The sequence below is a fragment of the Hippichthys cyanospilos genome, chromosome 15, assembly GCF_059441005.1.
Source record: "Hippichthys cyanospilos isolate Australia breed blue-spotted pipefish chromosome 15, RoL_Hcya_1.0, whole genome shotgun sequence".
NCBI lineage: Eukaryota > Metazoa > Chordata > Actinopteri > Syngnathiformes > Syngnathidae > Hippichthys > Hippichthys cyanospilos.
The window spans coordinates 15765508-15789085 of NC_142383.1; the positions used below are offsets into that span (position 1 = coordinate 15765508).

At 39.0% G+C, this 23578-nt stretch overlaps 1 protein-coding gene across 2 annotated transcripts in view; it reads left to right on the plus strand.

Annotated features, from left to right (window-relative positions):
* The window catches only part of LOC148411887 (protein FAM222A), a 34888-nt gene extending 13178 nt beyond the window's left edge, over positions 1-21710 (plus strand). For both annotated transcript variants that reach the window (XM_088434204.1, XM_088434205.1), the window contains exons 3-4: positions 18074-19059; positions 19745-21710. In XM_088434204.1, the coding sequence (XP_088290330.1) occupies positions 18074-19059; positions 19745-19981 (1223 nt within the window). In that variant the 3' untranslated portion in view covers positions 19982-21710. The remainder of the gene's footprint in view (positions 1-18073; positions 19060-19744) is intronic.
* Positions 21711-23578: the final 1868 nt, after the last annotated feature.

Sequence of the window (23578 nt, forward strand, 5' to 3'; positions counted from 1 at the left end):
AAAAAAAAAAAAACGAGGGATAGGGGAGGAAGAAAAAACGACTCCAGCCATGTAGGGACATAGTATAAGCCTGGAAAAAAAATCTCGCACCTGCCAGACATCGGAATTTGCACAATTTGTGATTGATGTCGATTGCCGTCATTGGCAGTGAATGAGTTAAGGATCTCTAGAAATGGCCCAAAATTAAATTGGGCTTCCAACCGATCATGTTTTTGATTTATAAGTGCAGTCAAATCTTCCATTTTATAAATGTCCATTATGTCCCACAACAATGACAAAAAAAAGCTTAAAAATGTGTACTGTGTGGCCTCAATAGTCTATAAATTCTATACAGATTGATATTGTGTTTGTGGTATATGAATGAAGCAGCAAACCACGTTTTTTTTTTTTTTAACCCATTTTGCCATTTTGCTGTCCACTGAAAATGACATCACAGCTCCCGCAAGCTCAGGTAACAACCAATCACTGCGCATCTTGAGAATGTCACGAAACTAAATTCACATTCAACTAAATTAGAACGCAAGTGAGCTGTGATTGGTTGTTACTTGAACCTTGATAACTGTGATGTCATATAACCCCTGGGAAAATGTTGACCCAACTTTTGATGGCTTTTGATGTTTTTGATGCGTGATATCAAATCAAAAGCGTACAAAAAACACTAGCCGTCCCTTCTAAATGCTTGCAAACGGCAGGTCAAGAGGTACACCCTATAGGTGTCAAATTTAGCCCTTGTCAGGCTTATTTACTGCCATTCAAAATTGGAAATATTGTCCATTTTGATCATATTGAAAACCTGATGTTTTATCATGCATTTCCTCCGATTTTTGCATTTTCCTTTCAACAGCAACTCTCGAACGGTGTGCAATACAAATTTTGGTGTTGACACCCCAATACCACTGGGTGGCGCTAGCGGCAAACTTACGATATTTGCCATGACTTCGATGATTGGCTTATGCTGAACTCCCATTATGTGAAAGTCTTCAAAAGTCATAATACTCTAATTATGACAGTGTAGTTTGCCATTATCGCATTTTTACAATTTTTTTGACAAGTTTTGTACATAAATGGGGTGTAGGTGCCCCACCCAAAAAAAAATATATATATATATAAAATATAAAAAAAAAATATATAAAATATATAAAAAAAAATATATATATATATATATATATATATATATATATATATATATATATATATATATATATATATATATATATATATATATATATATATGTACAGTATGGATAGGGCTGATGTATATTTATATTTGACGATGTTATGACCCTTTCAAAATCCGCCCAAATCGGGTGATAATGAGGCCGGGCTAGTGAAAAATCCCCAGACACCCAGGAATTAAGGTGACGACCAGTAATAAAATGGCCGCCCCTTGAGATAGCTGGATTTTTCTGCTTTATTCATATTCCACAAATGAGATATTAATCAGACCACCGTGTTTCGATTATCGGGTTCGCGTAAAGCATTTTATGGCCGGGAAAACGTTTGACTTCTCCGCGCGTCTCGCGGCTCCTTTCGCCACCCTTCGGTCGTGAGGCCGCGCCGTATATTTCCCCGATGAATCACCGCGCCATTGTTCGAATCCCCCGCTCGGTGTTTGCGCCGCATTTGAGGTAATTAGACCTCGTCGGGTTCCAGTTTCATGCTTCCTGAGGTCACGGAACCTATTAAAAGAGCCATAAAAGCTCTGATGTAACGAGTTGAATGGGAGTAAAGAGACTTTTCCCCTCCCTCCCGCGCTCCCGTTTCTCCCTCTCCCTCGGTGAAGTCTCCGCCTTTCCTGTTATGAAATATTAATTGGGAATCAGTGGAGAGCTTGTCTGCTAAACGCCGGAACAGAAGGGCTCGCTTGGCCTCGGGCTGAATCGGGGGGAGGGGAGGCGGTGTGGCGGGGGGGCGGCCATCTCATCCTGTTTACCTGCGGGGACGTGCGCACCCCCCCCTCCCTCCCCGCCGCCCGCCCCTCCGGTGGGGTGCGCGGCTCCCCCGCGGCGTCCGGGCTGACATTTCGGCGGTGGGAGCTCGCTCTGTGTGGCCTCCTTGCTAAATGAGTCCTTGTTGGATCCAGTTAAATGGGGACATCCTTTCGCTGCGCTTTTCAAAGCCATTTCCATTTTTAGCTGTCAATAAATGGAAAGGGAACGGACATGAAAGCCGGCGAGCCCGAGAGGCCCGTTTCTGTGAAACCACTGCAAGGAATTATGCGATCGGCGGCGAATGAACGACCTGCTCTCTTATCTCGGCTCGAAAGCCGGGCCTGAAAACGCGCCCCCCCCCCGCTCCCCTCTCGCCTGCCCCCGACGCTGCTGGCCTTGCCTGAGCCCGGTTTACAGGAGAGAAACTTTGCCCACGCTGGGCCGAGCGCCATGGAAACAAATGAGGAGTGACACGGGCGCGGAGAAACCTCCTGGAGCGCACACACATTTGTACAGCTATGCTTGTGAGGACATAATGCATTTCAAGGCCCACTTTTACTAAGGCCAGGGGTGTCCAAACTACGGCCCGGGGGCCATTAGTGGCCCGCCATACATTTTTCAGTATCCCGCAGCGTATATGAAAAATGACAAGGCTTCGTGACAGGATTCATGGCATTTCCCTTCATTTCCGTAAATGATTTGAGAAATTAATGTTTTGATTCACGCGCATTGTGCAGCCGGTTATTTACGAACTCAAATAAAAGGCGGGGCTGGGTGACGTTCGGATATTTTCGCTATCGTAGTCGGGGCACGGTTCCAAACCCCCGGAGCGGTGAGGATTCACTGTATATTTTTATTCCGGCGTGTTTATGGAAGACGTGTCATAAATAGAGAGTTAGTGTGAGGGACATCCAAGAGCGTGTGCTCCGGTGTCAACATGCCCCCGCGTCTGCTTTTTCCATTTCCCATTTCCCCTCGTCGTCTCGCCTGGACCGCAGGGGACGCGTGAAGCCCTCCAGCAGATAAATATTCATGCATCCTAACATCAAGGAAGCTACTCATGCTCGATTTAGACAGTAAGTTTAGACGGATCTCTTTGAGTAACGATAAAACAAAAAAAAAGATCTAGGATTTGACCTTTCATCCTGAAATTTGATTACTTTTGTCTTGTTTTTTCAACTAAAATCGATTTTAACAATTTTTATATATATATATATATATATATATATATATATATATATATATATATATACATTTTTATAAGGAATTTTGAATTTATAATTTATATGGTAACAAGGTGCAAAAAGCCTTTTTTTTTCCAATTTTATTAAATAAATCCAGAAAATCAACAAAATAGATTGGTTGTAATTTGATAAAAGTATTTAAGTCTATTATATTCTTTTGAACTCTTGATTTTTCCTGGCATTGATCTTTTAATGTATTTAAGAAGTATTTAAGAAGTATCATCTCCATTCTTAATTTCTGATTGTCTATTAATAAAGTTTGACTGACATAGCTGATTGCTTTGTTGACATTCCCTTTCGTGCAGCTCCATCTAGTGGATGCGCAACGCAACCCCAGCTTCTATTCTATGTGCCTATAAATGCGGTGCGCTTACATGAGAAAACAATTTTAAAATTCATTGAAGGTGCGCCTTATAATCCAGTGCGCCTTATAGTGCGGAAAATACGGTATATGTCTCAGACATATACTCAGAATTTATTTTTTAAGTGATACATAATATACCGAGGTAGTTCAGTTACAACGTTTGAAAATTGCCAAGTTGAAATATCTCGCTTTTAAAGTTTTTAGCTCGTTGAGCTTTCAACGATGTGCAGGGTCTACTCATACCTTATTTTCATACATTTTGATGAAAATCGGAATACCTTGGCTGCTAGAAAATGAAATCCCGAACTAGACATCTGGGTCGAAATTGTGTATTTTCGTCAAACTCAAAACGACAATAAGCCTGGTTTTGCGAAAACGCAATACATATGTATTTTAAACTTTTTTTTTTAATCACGCATTAGGGTAAAGTCGGGTCTACAAATGAGTTGACGACGCAAAATCCATTTTTATGTAAATAATTAATCAGTGATAATTGGTAGAATACTTGAATGTAAAAATATTCAATGGCCCTTGTGAGAAACGTGACGAACGACGGACCGCGACATAGCGGGGGAACGCTGTTTACTCACGCAGAGTCCTCCATCTGGCGCCCCCCCAACAGGCATTGGGGGGGGGGGGGGGGGGGGGGTGATCACAGCTTGCGGAGCTCAGCAATTGACAGGTTGAGGTACTGAGTGTTATGCAGCAAACAACAGATGACTGGAGGGAAGGCCAATTAATTACAAGCTTTTAATGACCGGACTTAGTGGGCCAAGTGTGTGCATCGGCGAGGTTGTCATGGCAACCGTTCCAGCTTTGCTTTCAAACCCGGTCTCGGGCTGTTACGTTAAATATCACGACCGGCAAAGCGAGCCGAGCTGTAATTAAGTAGGAGCCGAGTGGCATTCTGCCGGGATCCTCTTGTTATCGCGCTCGGGATAAGGATTCGGCGTGAAATCAAAAAAAAAAAAAAAAAAGAGCGGTCGGGTTGGGAAATTATTATCGCCGAATAATGCATGACCGCCGGCGTTATCTCGCGTGAGAATCGACTTAAGTAAAGTTGGCAAGATATTGGCAGATTCGGACTTTCGCGATCAATACCTCTCAGATAAAACGTCGTCGAAACACCAAAGTCGCCTTTATGCCTCCTTCGTAACACAGACTACCAGCTACAATGTCAAAAAAAGACATTTGTAAAATATTTAAACCGTTTCTTTCGGTGAAAAGACGCAATTGAGCTCTATGAGCAGCAGAGGCTGGGCGAGCGCGCAAGGGACAGTCTGCAAATTACTAGATGAGGAGGGGGAAAAAAACAATAACGCCACAATTTGTGATTATGAATTCAACGAACAAATCAAAGACATTAACATAATCATATTGGGACAGTGCTTTTGAATAAAAAAAGCGTTTGTTTAATTTTGGATAATTTGTGTACTTAAAAATCATTAATAAACTGTATATTCATCTATAGCTCCAATATTGTTTAATATAAGGAGTCCAAAATCACTGGGCATTCATGACATTTTCATGATCGCACTACGACACTCGTTTTTTAAATGAATTCTTTTGATAAATTTTGGGGCTTTATTTTAAATGCTTGTTAATCATTTATACCCTCAAAAAGAATCAGTGGCTCCCCTTTTTGAGTTGGGGTAAACCCTCCTAAATCACTACAACCATCAATAAAGTACTCCCAATTATGCAACAACTGCTGGTTTTCTAATAAATTCCTTTGCCTAATTTTAAGGATTTTTTAAATGCATATTGACCATAATTTACCAATATATTGATCAATAGCTCTGCTGTTGGTTGAGTTAGGGACTCCAAAATCACCACAGACAACAGTGACACCCCACGCCTTATGCTACATTCTTAGGTTTTCAAATAAATCCCTCTGCAAAATTTTAAGGATTTTTTTATGATTACTGATCAATATTTACCAATATATTGATCAATAGCTCTGAGTTTGGTTGGGTTAAAGACTCCAAAGTCACCCCACACATCAGTGACACCCCTCCCCTTATGCTACATCCTCTGGTTTTCAAAAAAATCCCTCTGCCTAATTTTAAGGATGTTTTTTATGATTATTGATCAATAATTACCCATATATTGATCAATAGCTCTGCTGTTGGTTGGGTTAGGGACTCCAAAATCACCACACACATCAGTGGCATCCTTACCCTTAGGCTACATCCTCTGGTTTTCAAATAAAGCCCTCTGCCTAATTTTAAGGAATTTTTTATAGTTATTGATCAATAATTACCCATATATTGATCAATAGCTCTGCTGTTGATTGGGTTAGGGACTCCAAACTCACCAAACACATTAGTGACATTCCTACCCTTATGCTACAACCTCTGGTTTTCAAATAAATCCCTCTGCCTAATTTTAAGGATTTTTTTATGATTATTGATCAATAATGACCCATATATTGATCAATAGCTCTGCTGTTGGTTGGGTTAGGGACTCCAAAATCACCACACACATCAGTGGCATCCTTACCCTTAGGCTACATCCTCTGGTTTTCAAATAAAGCCCTCTGCCTAATTTTAAGGAATTTTTTATAGTTATTGATCAATAATTACCCATATATTGATCAATAGCTCTGCTGTTGATTGGGTTAGGGACTCCAAACCCACCAAACACATTAGTGACATCCCTACCCTTATGCTACAACCTCTGGTTTTCAAATAAATCCCTCTGCCTAATTTTAAGGATTTTTTTTATGATTATTGATCAATATTTACCCATATATTGATCAATAGCTCTGCTGTTGATTGGGTTAGGGACTCCAAACTCACCAAACACATTAGGTTCATCCCTACCCTGATGCTACATCCTCTGGTTTTCAAATAAATCCCTCTGCCTAATTTTAAGGATTGCTTTATGATTATTGGTCAATATTTACCCATATATTGATCAATAGCTCTGCTGTTGATTGGGTTAGGGACTCCAAACTCACCAAACACATTAGGGACATCCCTACCCTTATGCTACATCCTCTGGTTTTCAAATAAATCCCTCTGCCTAATTTTAAGGATTTTTTTTGTTTATTGATCAATATTTATCAATATATTGATCAATAGCTCTGCTGTTGGTTGGGTTAGAGACTCCAAAATCACGGCACACAACAGTGGCTTACCTCCCCTTAGGCTACATTCTCTGGATTTCAAATAATACCCTCTGCCTAATTTTAAGGATTTTTTTTATGACTATTGATCAATATTTACACATATATTGATCAATAGCTCTGAGTTTGGTTGGGTTAGGGATTCCAAAATCACCACACACATCGATGACATCCCTCTCCTTATGCTACATCCTCTGGTTTTCAAATATATCCCTCTGCCTAATTTTAAGGATTTTTTTATGATTATTGATCAATAATTACCCATATATTGATCAATAGCTCTGCTGTTGGTTGGGTTAGGGACTACAAAATCACCACACACATCAGTGGCATCCCTCCCATGAGGCTACATTTCCTGGTTTTGAAATAAGTCCCTCTGCCTAATTTTAAGGAATATTTGATCATTATTGATCAATATTTACCCATATATTGATCAATAGCTCTGCTGTTGGTTGGGTTAGGGACTCCAAAGTCACCCCACACATCAGTGACATCCATCCCCTTATGCTACATCCTCTGGTTTACAAATAAATCCCTCTGCCTAATTTTAAGGATTTTTTTATGATTATTGATCAATAATTACCCATATATTGATCAATAGCTCTGCTGTTGATTGGGTTAGGGATTCCAAAATCACCAAACACATTAGTGGCATCCTCACCCTTAGGCTACAATTTCTGGTTTTCAAAAAAAATCCCTCTGCCTAATTTTAAGGAATTTTTTATGGTTATTGATCAATATTTACCCATATATTGATCAATAGCTCTGCTGTTGGTTGGGTTAGGGACTCCAAAGTCACCCCACACATCAGCGACATCCCTCCCCTTATGCTACATCCTCTGGTTTACAAAAAAATCCCTCTGCCTAATTTTAAGGATTTTTTTATGATTCTTGATCAATAATTACCCATATATTGATCAATAGCTCTGCTGTTGGTTGGGTTAGAGATTCCAAAAACACCACACAACTCGGTGACAACCTTCCCCTTATGCTACATTCTCTGGTTTTCAAATAAATCTCTTTTCCAAGTTTTAAGGATTTTTTTTATGGTTATTGATCAATATTTATCCATATATTGATCAATAGCTCTGTTGTTGATTGGGTTAGGGACTCCAAACTCACCTAACACATTAGTGACATCACTCCTCTTATGCTACATCCTCTGGTTTTCAAATAAATCCCTTTGCCTAATTTTAAGGAATATTTTATCATTATTGATCAATATTTACCCATATATTGATCAATAGCTCTGCTGTTGGTTGGGTTAGGGACTCCAAAATCACAAAACACATTAGTGACATCCCTACCCTTATGCTACAAGCTCTGGTTTTCAAATAAATCCCTCTGCCTAATTTTAAGGATTTTAAGGATGGGTAAATATTGATCAATAATCATAAATAAAACTCTTAAAATTAGGCAGAGGGATTTTTTTGAAAACCAAAGAATGTAGCATAAGGGGAGGGGTGTCACTGATGTGTGTGATGATTTTGGGGTCCCTTACCCCACCAAACTCAGAGCTATTGATCAATATATTAGTAAATATTGATCAATAATAGTAAATAATTCCTTAAAATTAGACAAAGAGATTAATCTTAAAACCGGGGAATGTAGCATAAAGGGGTGGGATACCACCGATGTGTTTGGTGATTTTGGAGTCCCTAACCCAACCAACAGCAAAGCTATTGATCAGTATATGAGTAAATATTGCTCAATATTAATAAAAAAAAAAATCCTTAAAAATAGGCAGAGGGATTTATTTGAAAACTAAAGAATGTAGCATGAAGGGAGGAATGTCATTGATGTTTTTGGGGAATTTGGAGTCTCTAACTCAACTAACAGCAAAGTTATTGATCAATATATTGATACATATTGATCAATAATCATAAAAAAATCCTTAAAATAAGGCAGAGGGATTTATTTGAAAACCAGAGGTTGTAGCATAAGGGTAGGGATGTCCCTAATGTGTTTGGTGATTTTGGAGTCCCTAACCCACTCAACAGCAGAGCTATTGATCAATATATGGGTAAATATTGATCCATAATCATAAAAAAATCCTTAAAATTAGGCAGAGGGACTAATTTCAAAACCAGGAAATGTAGCCTAATGGGAGGGATGCCACTGATGTGTGTGGTGATTTTGTAGTCCCTAACCCAACCAACAGCCGAGCTATTGATCAATATATGTGTAAATATTGATTAATAATAATAAAATATTCTTTAAAAATAGGCAGAGGGAATTATTTGAAAACCAGAGAATGTAGCATAAGGCTAGGGATGCCACTGATGTGTGTGTTGATTTTGGAGTCTCTAACCTGACCAACAGCAGAGCTATTGATCAATATATGGGTAAATATTAATCAATAATATAAAAAAAATCCTTAAAATCTGGCAAAGAGATTTATTTGAAAACCAGAGAATGTAGCCTAATGGGAGAGATGCCACTGATGTGTGTGGTGATTTTGGAGTCCCTAACCAAACCAAACTCAGAGCTATTGATCAATATATTGGTAAATATTGATCAGTAATCATAAAAAAATCCTTAAAATTTGGCAGAGGTTTTTTTTTTTAAACCAGCGAATGTAGCATAGGGGGAGGGATGTCACTAATGTGTTTGGTGAGTTTGGAGTCCCTAACCCAATCAACAGCAGAGCTATTGATCAATATATGGGTAAATATTGATCATTAATCATAAAAAATATCTTAAAATTAGGCAGAGGGATATATATGAAAACCAGAGGATGTAGCATAAGGAGAGGGATGTCATCGATGTGTGTGGTGATTTTGGGGTCCTTAACTCAACCAAACTCAGAGCTACTGATCAATATATTTGTAAATATTGATCAATAATAGTAAAAAAAAATCTTAAAATTAGGCAAAGAGATTAATCTGAAAACCAGGGAATGTAGCATAAGGGATGGGATACCACCGATGTGTTTGGTGATTTTGGAGTCCCTAACCCAACCAACAGCAGAGCTATTGATCAATATATGGGTAATTATTGATCAATAATCATAAAAAAAATCCTTAAAATTAGGCAGAGGGATATATTTGAAAACCAGAGAATGTAGCATAAGGAGAGAGATGTCATTGATGTGTGGGGTGACTTTGGAGTCCCTAACCCAACCAACAGCAGAGCTATTGATCAATATATGGGTAAATATTGACCAATAATGATAAAATATTCCTTAAAATTAGGCAGAGGGTCTATTTTCAAAACCAGGAAATGTAGCCTAATAGGAGGGATGCCACTGATGTGTGTGGTGATTTTGTAGTCCCTAGCCCAACCAACAGCAGAGCTATTGATCAATATATGGTTAATTATTGATCAATAATCATAAAAAAATCCTTAAAATTAGGCAGAGGGATTTATTTGAAAACAAGAGGATGTAGCATAAGGGGAGGGATGTCACTGATGTGTGGGGTGATTTTGGAGTCTTTAACGCAACCAAACTCAGAGCTATTGATCAATATATTGGTAAATATTGATCAGTAATCATAAAAAAAATCCTTAAAATTTGGCAGAGGGATTTATTAGAAAACCAGCGAATGTAGCATAGGGGGAGGGGTGTCACTGATGTGTGTGGTGATTTTGGAGTCCCTAACCCAATTAACAGCCGAGCTATTGATCAATATATGGGTAAATATTGATCAATAATGACAAAATATTCCTTAAATTTAGGCAAAGGGAATTATTTGAAAACCAGAGAATGTAGCCTAAGGGTAAGGATGCCACTGATGTGTGTGGTGATTTTGGAGTCCCTAACCCAACCAACAGCAGAGCTATTGATCAATATATGGTTAAATATTGATCAATAATCATAAATAAAATCCTTAAAATTTGGCAGAGGGATTTATTAGAAAACCAGCAAATGTAGCATAGGGGGAGGGGTGTCACTGATGTGTGTGGTCATTTTGGAGTCCCTAACACAACCAACAGCAGAGCTATTGATCAATATATTGATACATATTGATCAATAAATTAAAAAAAATTCTTAAAAATAGGAAGAGGGCTTTATTTCAAAATCAGTAAATGTAGCCTAAGGGGAGGGATGCCACTGATGTGTGTGGTGATTTTGGAGTCCCTAACACAACCAACAGCAGAGCTATTGATCAATATATGGTTAAATATTGATCAATAATCATAAATAAAATCCTTAAAATTAGGCAGAGGGATTTATTTGAAAACCAGAGGATGTAGCATAAGGGGAGGGATGTCACTGATGTTTGGGGTGACTTTGGAGTCTTTAACCCTACCAAACTCAGAGCTATTGATCAATATATGTGTATATATTGATCAGTAATCATAAAAAAATCCTTAAAATTAGGCAGAGGGACTTATTTGAAAACCAGGCAATGTAGCGTAAGAAGAAAGATGTCACTGATGTGTGTGGTGATTTTGGAATCCCTAACCCAACCAACAGCAGAGCTATTGATCAATATATGGTTAAATATTGATCAATAATGATAAAATATTCCTTAAAATCAAGCAAAGGGATTTATTTGAAATCCAGAGGATGTAGCATAAGGGAAGGGATGTCACTGATGTGTTTGGTGATTTTGGAGTCCCTAAATCAATCAACAGCCGAGTTATTGATCAATTTATGGGTAAATATTGATCAATAATGATAAAATATTCCTTAAAATTAGGCAAAGAGATTTATTTAAAAACCAGAGAATGTAGCCTAAGGGTAGGGATGCCACTGATGTGTGTGGTCATTTTGGAGTCCCTAACCCAACCAACAGCAGAGCTATTGATCAATATATTGATAAATATTGATCAATAAATTAAAAAAAATTCTTAAAAATAGGAAGAGGGCTTTATTTCAAAATCAGTAAATGTAGCCTAAGGGGAGGGATGCCACTGATGTGTGTGGTGATTTTGGAGTCCCTAACACAACCAACAGCAGAGCTATTGATCAATATATGGTTAAATATTGAACAATAATCATAAATAAAATCCTTAAAATTGGGCAGAGGGATTTATTTGAAAACCAGAGGATGTAGCATAAGGGGAGGGATGTCACTGATTTGTGTGGTAATTTTGGAGTCTCTAACTCAACCGACAGCAGAGCTATTGATCAATATATTGGCAAATTATGGTCAATATGCATTTAAAAAAATTCTTAAAATTAGGCAAAGGAATTTATTAGAAAACCAGCAGTTGTTGGATAATTGGGAGTACTTCATTGATGGTGTAGTGATTTAGGAGTGTTTACCCCAACTCAAAAAGGGGAGCCACTGATTCATTTGAGGGTATAAATGATTAACAAGCATTTAAAATAAATCCCCCAAATTTATCAAAATAATTTATTTAAAAAACGAGTGTTGTAGTGTGATCATGAAAATGTCATGAATGTGCCCAGTGATTTTGGACTCCTTATATTAAACAGTATTGGAGCTATAGATGGATATTCAGTTTATTAATGATTTTTAAGTACAAACATTGTCCAAAATTAAACAAACGCTTTTTTTTATCCAAAAGCACTGTCTCAATATGATTATGTTAATGTCTTTGATGTGTTCGTTGAATTCATAATCACAAATTGTGGCGTTATTGTTTTTTCCCCCTCCTCATCTAGTATTTTGCAGACGGTCCCTTGCGCGCTCACCCAGCCTCTGCTGCTCATAGAGATCAATTGCGTCTTTTCACCGAAAGAAACGGTTTAAATATTTTACAAATGTCTTTTTTTGACATTGTAGCTGGTAGTCCGTGTTATGAAGGAGGTATAAAGGCGACTTTGGTGTTTCGACGACGTTTTGTCTGAGAGGTACTGATCGCGAAAGTCCGAATCTGCCAATATCTTGCCAACTTTACTTAAGTTGAGAATCGGCGGGCCCTCTGCGTTAAGCGTCCCCTCTGGGTAACAGCTGGAGGTCGTGCGAGGGGCTTGTTTTGCCCGTAAATCAGTGATTAACTCTTAACTGCTCCCAAACAATGAGGTATCCGCTCTAATCTGAAAAAAAATGGGGTGGGGGGTAGTGGGGGGGGGTTCAAGTGTGACCACGGGAAAAAGAGTAGCCTGTTTTTTAAGAGGCAGAAAACACGGGGAGGGTTTGTTCGGAGGGGGGGAGCTTACCGAAGACCATTTACATAGCGGCGCAACAAATCCTCGCTTGGCGCTCGTGTTTGCATAACTTCCAAACGTGCGCACAATGAAAGTTGACGATTGCGTGGAGGGATGAAATCGGGATTAGGAGTCGCCTGGGAAAGTGTGCCACTTGGCAATCATTGAACGGGACGGAAATCAGGACGGAGTGGCGTCATTAAGATTTGTTTCTACGCTGTTAAAAATTTGCCGTGATTTCACAGGAAATTATCGGATAACTTTTGCATGATTTTCACCGTAATTAATAAAGCAAAATCCTGTGAATGCGTTTATAACGACACACTGATAAATTGATTCTACTGTAGAATAACAGTAAAGAAATCCAAGGCTGCTGTAATTTACACGGGTATTCATTGTAAAATTATAGGGTTACAAATCCAACGGATCACTGTAAATTAATACAGGTAATTATTGTGAAATGCTGATCATTTTTAACAGTTTAGACACGTGAAGGTACTGTATTTTTTGGATTATAAACTGCACCAGTAAATAAGTCGCAGCAGCGAAAATTGAGCCCAAAAAAAATATATATTTTTTTAAAGATTTATCATAAATATATGTACAGTATTAAATAAATATATCAACACTATTTATTTTTTTTTAATTTTATTAAATTAAATTTAATTAATTTTATTTTTTATTATTATTTTTTTATTTAATTTGAATTAAAACAAATAATTAAAAAAAAAAATATATATATATATATATATATATATATATATATATATATATATATATATATATATATATATATATATATATATTATTTTTTTTTAATTATTATTTGTTTTAATTCAAATTAAATTGAGAGAAAAAAAACACCTAGATAAACCACACTAGAATATAAGCCACAGAAAGATGGTATTTGGAAGTTTTAAAACATTTTTTAAAACTTTTTTTTTAATTCCCTGCTCACAGCAACGCCGTATCTTCAAGAGACCGATCATGCCTGCACGTTTACCATCAACATATTAATAGAATATGAACGGATGGATGGATATTTTCAACTTAACACGGACCGATTTAATTGATTGAATATTTTCGTGACTATATAAACACATTGCACATAATTCATATATACAATTATACATCTACTGCATATCTACAGTATAATATTAATGTTATCGTTTTGATATTTCTGGATGACGGATGTTTGCTGGCCCGTTCGATTTTTCCACGTTTGACTGTTTGTTCCTTTCAATCAACAAGTGAAAGTGCATGAGAAAGCGTGGCTGCCCTTGCCCACATGCGAGGGCATTCCAGCCCATTAATTGCCCCTAGAGTGATGAGGCGACCCCTGACCGAGACACGTCGGGTGTCATTAAGTCCTTTATTATAAATCCCATCTACTTCATCGTGTGTGTGTGTGTGTGTTAAATTAAGAATTTGTCGGCGCCGCATGATGTAGTCCACTTTGCTTGTTTTTCCACACTGTTGTTCTCCCCCGCCTGTGACGCAGCGTGCGGTCGGCAGGTTTCCGGGTGATCAAGGTCGGGCTGTTAATTATCTTTGCGTGCCATTTCTTTACCTGACAACACTTGCCGGTTGCTCGGGGAAACCTCATCCCCCCCCCTTGCTTATCTTTGGCGAGCAGCTATCGGTGCACAGAAAATGGCGCAACTGTGACCCCTGCTTTAACCTTTAAATGTAGAGGTGCGATGATGAATCGGGAAATAATAGATAATCAATTAATTGGTCATTATTTCTGAATACGATTAATCGTCTAGAGGCGCAACGATGAATCAGCAAGTAATAGATAATCAATTCACCGGTAATTGTTTCTGAAGACGATTAATCGTCTAAACTGACAACATCCTTACAATTTCGGACACTCGAGTAAGGATTGGTAATGATAGATTTTATTGGTTCGCTATGAATGCAGACTGATGATGAAACCTACTTCGCACCCCCCATTAACCGCGAAGTTGGTACTTGAGAAATTAAACCTCCTCAAGGGCCGGATCCGGCCCGCGGGCCGTATGTTTGACACCTCTGCTTTTCATCACTGAAGCTAAACAAAACCATCGTTTGAGTTTTAGCCCTAGCATCACAGCCAGTGCTGGTTTGATAAATATGAGTGTGCAGCATGTGGGCCCAGGGAGGGGTGGGGGTGGGGGTGGGAGGGGGGGTCGTGCCTATTAACTAATGAGGTTTCCATAGTAGCGCAGCCATGCAGCCTCAGTGGGAAGTGCAGCTGTGTTGTGTCTGGGCGGCTCTAATCTCCGGCCTAACAAAACCAGACTCGGCGCAAAACGAGGACATTTTTCACCGAGGACCGACCGCCACGGTTTGATTTTCTTCTCGCTAAATTAGCCGTGTCTCGTAATTGGCCGACATTATCCGGCATGGAAAATAGAGCATTTTTCTGCAATTACGCTTCAAACGCATCATTGCGCGTCCGGGCCCAATCATCCCGTGTGAACGGTTTCATTCTTTACGTTCTTTTTATGAGAAAAAATTCTTTGGAGGTTTTCTACATGAGGATTAGCAAACAACCATAATCCTATGTATTATCAATCATTATTTTAAAGATTATTTTAACCCTAAACCTAAGGATCATCGATCAATGGGCATGTAAACAAAATTGGTATGAATCGGAAAATCGTGTTTTTTGTTTTGTTTTTGAACGATTCGAGTGCATCTGATTAAACAGAATTTTTCCGTTTTGCAGGTTTTTAAAAAATCGAGTTCAACGGTTAATCGTCAAAAAAAAAAACGACAGCTGAATTCAAACAATTAGTTGCAGTTGTTTTCTGTTTTTACTTTGGAAAACAACGATCAATATTTTTGCCGATTTTCTGACGTTACGGAGCAAGCCAGCAACCAAATCATAATCAGAAACATTTTTGCATTCACAATTTTCGATAATGTTGTATTTCTCAATAAAGCGCTGCAAATCAAAGTATGTTTGGTTTTCAATCTGATTCATCGATTAATCGACAATTTAAACAATAGGAGATTTATTGTAGAACTGTTGGACAAAAGTCCATCTCCAGTACTAGTAACTACAACCAAAAATTAGATCTACAATCCTTAGAATTTCAGCTTCTAAACTGGAAATATTCTAAGATACTTTCTGCATACAACTATCAACATTTTTGCCGATTTTCCGATATGATGGTCAAACCAGCAACCAAATAATAAAAAACAACATTTTTTTGCATTGACAATTTGAGATATAATTGAAAATCTTAATAAAGAGCTGGAAATTCAAGCATGTTTTGTTTTTAAATATGATTCATTGGTGAATTGATGATTTAAACGATCCCTAGGAAATATATCCATTTATATCTTCAGACCCAAACCCTACAGAACATGCATTTAAGCCGCCGATTCAAGAGTGACAAACTCCGATTACGACGCGGAATTCGGATCAGAGTTCCTTAGTAACAAAATGACTGTGATTCAGCAGTGATTTCCATTTTGATTTTTTTATCTTCCTGTAGGAAAACCAGTTGAAACCAGCAAGCAGCATTCAGAAACGGATCGTGTTACAAGCAATGTAGACATTCCGCGAGCATTACGGTCCGTGCGGCGGCGGCGGCGGATGTTATTGTTTTTGGTGGTACCGCTCCACATACTAAGTAAGCAATGTTTTGCTTTGCGGCGTTTTTGTTGAATTCCCTCCCGGATTGAACATTCCTCCTCGCCCCCTTCCCTTCCATTTTAAACACCCAATTTCGTTCTTTCACGGGAAGGATCGCGTAGATTGAATCATTTTCACAGTGTTGGTGGGTGGTAGGAGTGGGGGAGATTCTCACTCACCGTGGGGCCCGAAATGAAATAAACTCCCGAATCAATTTCAGACGGGAGCAAGCCGGCTCGCCCCCGCCAAGCTAGAATTGGTTTTTGTTATTGAGAATTAAATGAAGTGGAGTTTTTATTCTGGCCGCGGATCGCGGCGGCCTCGTCGCTCGCCCCGATTCGCATCGGGTTTAATAAAAGCCCGACTCCGCCTCGTTTATCGTTTTAAACGGGGGCCGCCTTTTTCGAGGTTTACGTCGTCGCTCGCTGTTAAGCAGCCTTGAAATTACCCGGCTAATGACGTTTGAATCCAGTCGCCGTTTGTCGACTTTTCCGCCGGCAATTCAATCGCGGCCCCGTCTCGCCGATGCCTTTTGGTCACGCTTTGAGCCGAGCGGCTGAGCGGCTCCGCGGCCGACTCCGGTGGGATTCGGCCGGCCGTGCGTTTTCTATACATCTTGGGGTTTTTTTGTTTCTTTTTTTAAATTCCAGCAGACTTTGAGGACCGGCACACACTGGACGCCTCCACAGTTATTTGTAGGCTAAAGTGTACTATTGCTATTAGCTAAGTTTATCGCTCTTTTTATTTAATGAGAAAATACCATACTTATGGTTCGCTTCTGCAGACCTGTCGAAAAACATTTGGTAAACACACAAGTAATCAATTATCAAATTAAATGGCAAATATGTTAATAATTGAATAATTGTGATTAAAATTTTCTGGTTTAGGCCTCTCCCGCAGTAATTATTCGCTGATTTCTGTAGATAAATCAAAATAAAGAATACAACTTCACACGGCAAAAGCGAAGCCCCAGAGTACCGTAATTCCCCCAAAATTAGACTTGTGTAAAGTACACACCCTTAATTTTAGGGTGGAATTCTGATATTTTCTATGTTACCTTGTATAGGATGCACCAACAGTTTGAATACAATGTAAAAATTATAGCAAAACAAAATTATAGCAAAGTAAGGACAAGTGTGTTTCGGATTTCCCACATTGTGAGAGGTCAGCGAACGCCTCGCCAGTGAACCGTTGAATGTGCTTGAAGCAGTTGTTTTCCTTTTCCTCACGACATAGCTCGAGTTCATTATGCAAAAAAAATACCTGGATTTGCGCAGCATATGTGTTCCACCAAGTTTATAATTGTGTGTATAAACGAGGCAAATGGAACACCTTTTCGTGTTCTCTAACCGGTACCCTCTTAATTGAATCAGATGACGACATCATAACCTTTACATGATCCTCTAGGTTTTAGTCATATTCCTTTGTGTGAACAAAGATGGACTCGGACGTTGGTTCAGTCTGCTTGCTTCTTTTATTGCAAAAAATGCCGTAACAACCTCAGCTAACCCGAGCTGCTGTTAGCTGGAGCAGGCATTGAATGCTAACAGCCAAGTGACTTCCGCCTTCTAGCTTGCTCTGTTACGATAATTATTGTAACCTTTTACAGGTATATACTTTCGGTCTTATACATATTTGGGGAGCTACGGTAATCGGCTCTAAAAATATTTGACGGTGACAGCCCTGCGGTTCCGTTTCGCTTCTTTTCCCAGGCGAGCCGCCCCCGGCGGCTTCCCGGTACCCGTCTCCCGCCGAGCTGGACGCCTTCGCCAAGAAGACGGCCAGCAGCCCGCTGCGCATCAAAATCTTCCCCTCGGACATCCGCGTGCCGCAGCACAAACAGCTGAGCAAGACGGTGAACGGCCTGGACACCACGGGCCATAGCTACAGCCCCTACTCGCAACCCTACTCCGGGGGCTACCAGGGCTTGTTGGCCATCGGTAAGGCGGCCACGGTCAAGGCTGCGGTGAAGAACTCCGAGGGGAAACGGACCAAACAGACGCACGGACAGGCTTGCGCCGCGCCATATAAGAACGCGGCGAGTAATGGATATACCGTCAGGCACGGGCACAAGGCCTATCACGTGAGCTCGTGTAAGCCCGACGTCCCCGCCGAGACGCTTTGTTCCGGCGCCGGGATGCCGTCCGGCGATGGCGGCGCGCTCCCTCGCTCCGAGCTGGCGGAGGTTCAGAGCCTTATGAGGCAGATCAACAGAGTCCCCCGACCGGGGGGCGAGGCGCGGGTTAGCCCGTCCCCGCGGGCGGTGGCGGCCGTGGCGCACTCGGACTTCGGAGCGGGCGTCCCCGCCGCGCAAACTAGCATGGCGTTCGGCGGGGCGGTGGTCCCCACGCAGAGCGCCGCCCGTGTGGCCCGAGCCGACTACGCCGCGTGGCAGCACGGGCATCAGGTGTACCGGCGGGGGGCGGCGAGGATGTTCAACCTTGGAACGGCCGACTCCGGCGTGGCGCAATCTCCCGAAAGTTGCCTGTCCTCGTACGGGGCGCATCCACCCGCGCAGGGTCACTTCTCCGCAAGACACTTCTTCACGCCGCTGTGGGACGGCCTCACCGCTACGCCCAATAGCGACTGCTACGCTTCTCAGGTGCCGGGCACCATGGCGCCCCCGCATCCCCGACTCCGCCAACACCACCAGACACATTTCCACCTTCCCCCGCTTCCGGTTCCTGCTCATCCTCAGGTAGGGGGGCCATTTTTGAAATTGGAAATTTTTCATGGGAATGAAAGGAATTGAGATTGCCTATAGAGGGCGGTAAATAGCTACGTTGATTTTATTTTGAAAATCTTCAGTTCACTTCAAATTGTCAACAGATGGAACTGAGGCAGCGGTTTTCAAACTATTTTCACTGATGCACCCCCGGTGAAATACTGAATATGTTGGAGAACCAAAAAAGAACCTGTCTGGTTTAAATGTTTCTTTTTTTGTTTCGTTTGATGTCTGCAAACATTTGCAATGGGGGTCCTTGGAAAATTTGATTTCCAAGATTTCCTGAACCCCTGCTTTTAGGAATAATGTGACATTTTCAAGGGTTGCTACAGGTAAGCTAATTTAATGCATTTTTTTTATGCTGTGACAGGAACAGCATGGTTTTCTTTTCAAATTAAGAGCAAATTGATTGGAACAGGAAGCAACCCATTGCTAATTAGTGTTATCGTGACTAATTTGTCTAAATGTGGAGAGCTTTTATTTTGTTAATTTTCACATGGGAGTGCAATTTGAGTTCCAATTTCCTACCCCCTTACTTCCTGTTTTAACCGCCAAAAAACGAGGGAACGCTGTACTTGCAAACGTCTCGGTTTTGCATGGAAATTCACTGAGAATTTCAGGGAAATTAATGAGAATTTTTTTGGGACCTTCTCCTCAGGTCTACGGCACAGAGCAAAATGTCTGCTGCGGGCCGCCGGGCGCGAGCGTGTGCCACGCCGCAGCACTCAGCAGAAGTCTGCAGTCTCTGGAGTGTCTCATCAGTGAAATCCAGCCGCCCTGCATCAAAGAGCGCATGCTGGGCCGCGGGTACGAGGCCGCCGGGACCCAACAGATGCTGGAACAGCATCATCATCATCATCATCACGCCCACATCCAGCTTCCGGTCTACAGATGAGACGCCGCAACTCGCTTTGATATCCAGCGTGCACACGTTTGTACGGTGGCGCTCGTCTAAGTCGGAGTTCGACCAAAATATTCATGAAGTTGTGCAAAGGCGCTGAATTAAGATTGCCTAAAATTTTAAATTGTTTAAAATTGAAAATGATCAACAACTCATTCAATCCCAAAGACGGATGTTTACGTTTTGGTTTTTTTTTTTTAAGTGTCTCCATAGATATTCAGTCCTAGGTACATTTATACAGTATATAAATCAAGTTTTAAAAGTGGTTGGGTAGAACGTCAGGATTTTAATATCTAAATTAATCGATTATTTTAGGTAAATTAAATAAAGTATTGAAGTACAGTACTCTAATCGTACTAATCAATTACATTACTTTAGATACTAAAGTAACTAAAATTATTACATTAAGGTATAAAGTAATTCATTACTTTGACATTTAATTACCTAAAGTAATTAAATACTTTAATATTTTATATATATATATATATATATATATATATATATATATATATATATATATATATATAATTTTAGTACCAGCCATATTCAGGCAATAATTTCGCGAAAAATGTGGGGGGAAAAAAAAAGGCAAAATGTATAAAAAAAGCAACAGGGATATAATGTCTGAATTAAAAAAAAAAATGTAAAAAAACATGTCTTTTGGAATTAATGAGTTAAAGATTAAAAACTTAATTTGAGCAGTTTTGCTATCACATAGTAAAAGTTAAAAAAAAAAGGATTCATTTCATTAAATTTTAGGGAAAATTCTATCATGCAATATACAAATTTTCCAACAAAATGTCATTGTTTTCAGGCGACATTTTGCGCATCAAAAGTTAAAAAAAAATGAAGTTAAAAGTTAAATATAACTGAACTGAATCATTTCCCATCCACGTTAGTATTTTGCCCTGCAATTTTTTTGGTTGGATTCCGACTTCGGAGGCTCCGCCCACTATCGTCGCTCTTATGTGTCAAAGGACTGTGCGGGAAAATGATAATCATGAGCCAAGACGCTGATTCCGCTTCATATGGATGTGGAGCACCCACAAGTGAGCGTTATCTGCCATAATATGAATAATAATAAACAAAGAGTTACTCTACTTGAATCTGCTTGCCAACTATTGGAGAATCATGAACACTCAGGTTTTTCCAATATGATTCTTGAGCTCACTGTATGGAAAGATGTGAATATTTTTTTTTGTGTCACCCTTTTCTGACGAGTAAAGAAGAATGTGCCCTTTGACCCGATTTTTTTTTTTTCTTTTTAAGAGGCAAGGATTCACTGGAAAATAAAGAGTTCACAAGTCAAGAACTATATTGAAAATTCTGCCTATATAAAGCATTATGATTTTTTTTTTTTTGGGGGGGGGGGGGGGGTGAATTTTCAATAAAGCTCTTTTACTGGATGTGTGCAGGTGTACCTAATATTGTGGTCGCCTCTCCACAGCTTCGGAATGATGTGGCGATGGCAAAAACATCACTGCGGGTACTTGCTTGTGTGTCTGCACTGCTTGTATAATATTTATTTATGTTGATTTGTATAGGGGCTGAAAAAACGTCTCTAATTATTAAGTGCAATTATTATATCTAAGGACATGATGAGGTATGTTGGTCAAATATGTATGTACATTAATCTATGTATGTATGGATGAACTGTCCCTTTTCGCCCTCTACTTCCTAATAAGGATTGTCAAGTAAATGACATTTTCTAGACCCAAGCAAACGTGTGTGTTTCTTATTAAATACATTTATGAAATTGTTTATGTGTGTGTGTGTGTATATATATATATATATATATATATATATATATATACATATATATACATATATATATACATATATATACATATATATATATATATACATATATATACATATATATATACATATATATACATATATATATATATATATATATATATATACATATATATACATATATATATATATATATACATATATATACATATATATATATATATATATATATTATATATATATGTGTGTGTGTGTGTGTGTGTGTAAAAAACAAAACTTTGATTTTTTTGTAATGTTAAAGAATTCAATATCTCTCATGAGAAAAATTCCATTATTGATTTTTTTTGCAGATTGATCATTTTTGAAGATTCAATCATTTTTTGAAAAATTCCGCATTTATCATGTGAAAACTCGCATTTTTTTAAAATAAATAATTTTCACTTTTATCTTATGTTCTAATGTTTTAGAAATTTCAGAAATGTATCTGATTTTTTTGTGTGTAAATAATTATTTCCGGAACAATTCCCATCAGTTCTAATTTTAAATCAATTTCGCATTTTCTATGAGAAAATGCTTTAATTACGGTAAATTTTATTTTATACAAATTATTAAATTTTCACATTTTCCGGCTATTGAAGGTATTTCAGAAATTTACCAAAATGTGCTTTGTTTGTCAAGAATCCATCATTTTATGTTTGTCAAAAATCCATAATTTCTAATTTTAACATAATTTCACAATTTCTACTTGAAAATTCCCTGATAAAATTTTATGTAAAATTTTATGTAAAATTTTATTATATAAAACTTAATATTTTTTCAATTTCTGTTTTTGTCCATTTTTGTAAATACCAGTAATCATTTCAAAAACAATTTCTATCATTTTTAAATTAATTTCACATTTTCCATGAGAAAATGCTCTAATTAAACTTGATTTGACATGACTTTTTTTGCAAATCGATAAATTTCCAGTCATTCCCCTAGATTTTTTAATTTCCTCCATTCTCAAACAATTTCACATTAATCATGAGATAAATTCCCAAACATTAAATTCAATAATACATGAAATGAGTTAATGCAAGCATTAACCAGAACAAATGACCCAGTTGGAATATGTAATAGCATTGTGTTTCGGGGCTAAAACAGCAATCTGGGTTTGATAAGTATTAATCCAAGCCTTAAAGGTCAGTCTTGTTGTCATTGAGGCGCCGTTGTCGGGCGGTGATTTGCCGATTTGAGCCTATTGTGTAGCGGGCTTTGGACGCGGGGCGTTTTTCATGCTATTTATCTGTCGGGACAGGCCCAGGCGCCGTGCTGATAAACCAACCTGGAACACAGACGCGTTCGCCTCCTCCGCTCTCTTCTTTCTCGCCGGCGATTAGTTCGGGCCCGGCTCCTCCGGGAGGGGAACAGGAGCCGCTCCAACCTCCTGGGACATACTTCAGATAAGGCGGCCTGCGCGAGGTGGAGGAGGAGGAGGAGGAGAGTTGATCTGGTGGGATTAGCGCAGGGAAATGAAGGAGAAAGGAAAGGTGATCCTAATCTTTTTTTTTTTTTTTTCCCCCACACAAAAATGAGAAATGGTCTTCCGGTAAGAACCTTAAACTGACAGAATTATATGCAGAATAAATTAGCACACTGGCAACTTAATATATGTTTTTAAGTCATTCTGTCATTTCGATGGCAGTAAAATTCGATTGCGCTGATGCAAAATAAGGATAGTTCCCGCATATCATAAACTAGTGTCATAAACAACCGAAAACTGAGAACTGATAGATTTCTACGTGTTCTGCCCCACCATTTGTGTTCAAACATCCACACGTCAAAGCCTTATAA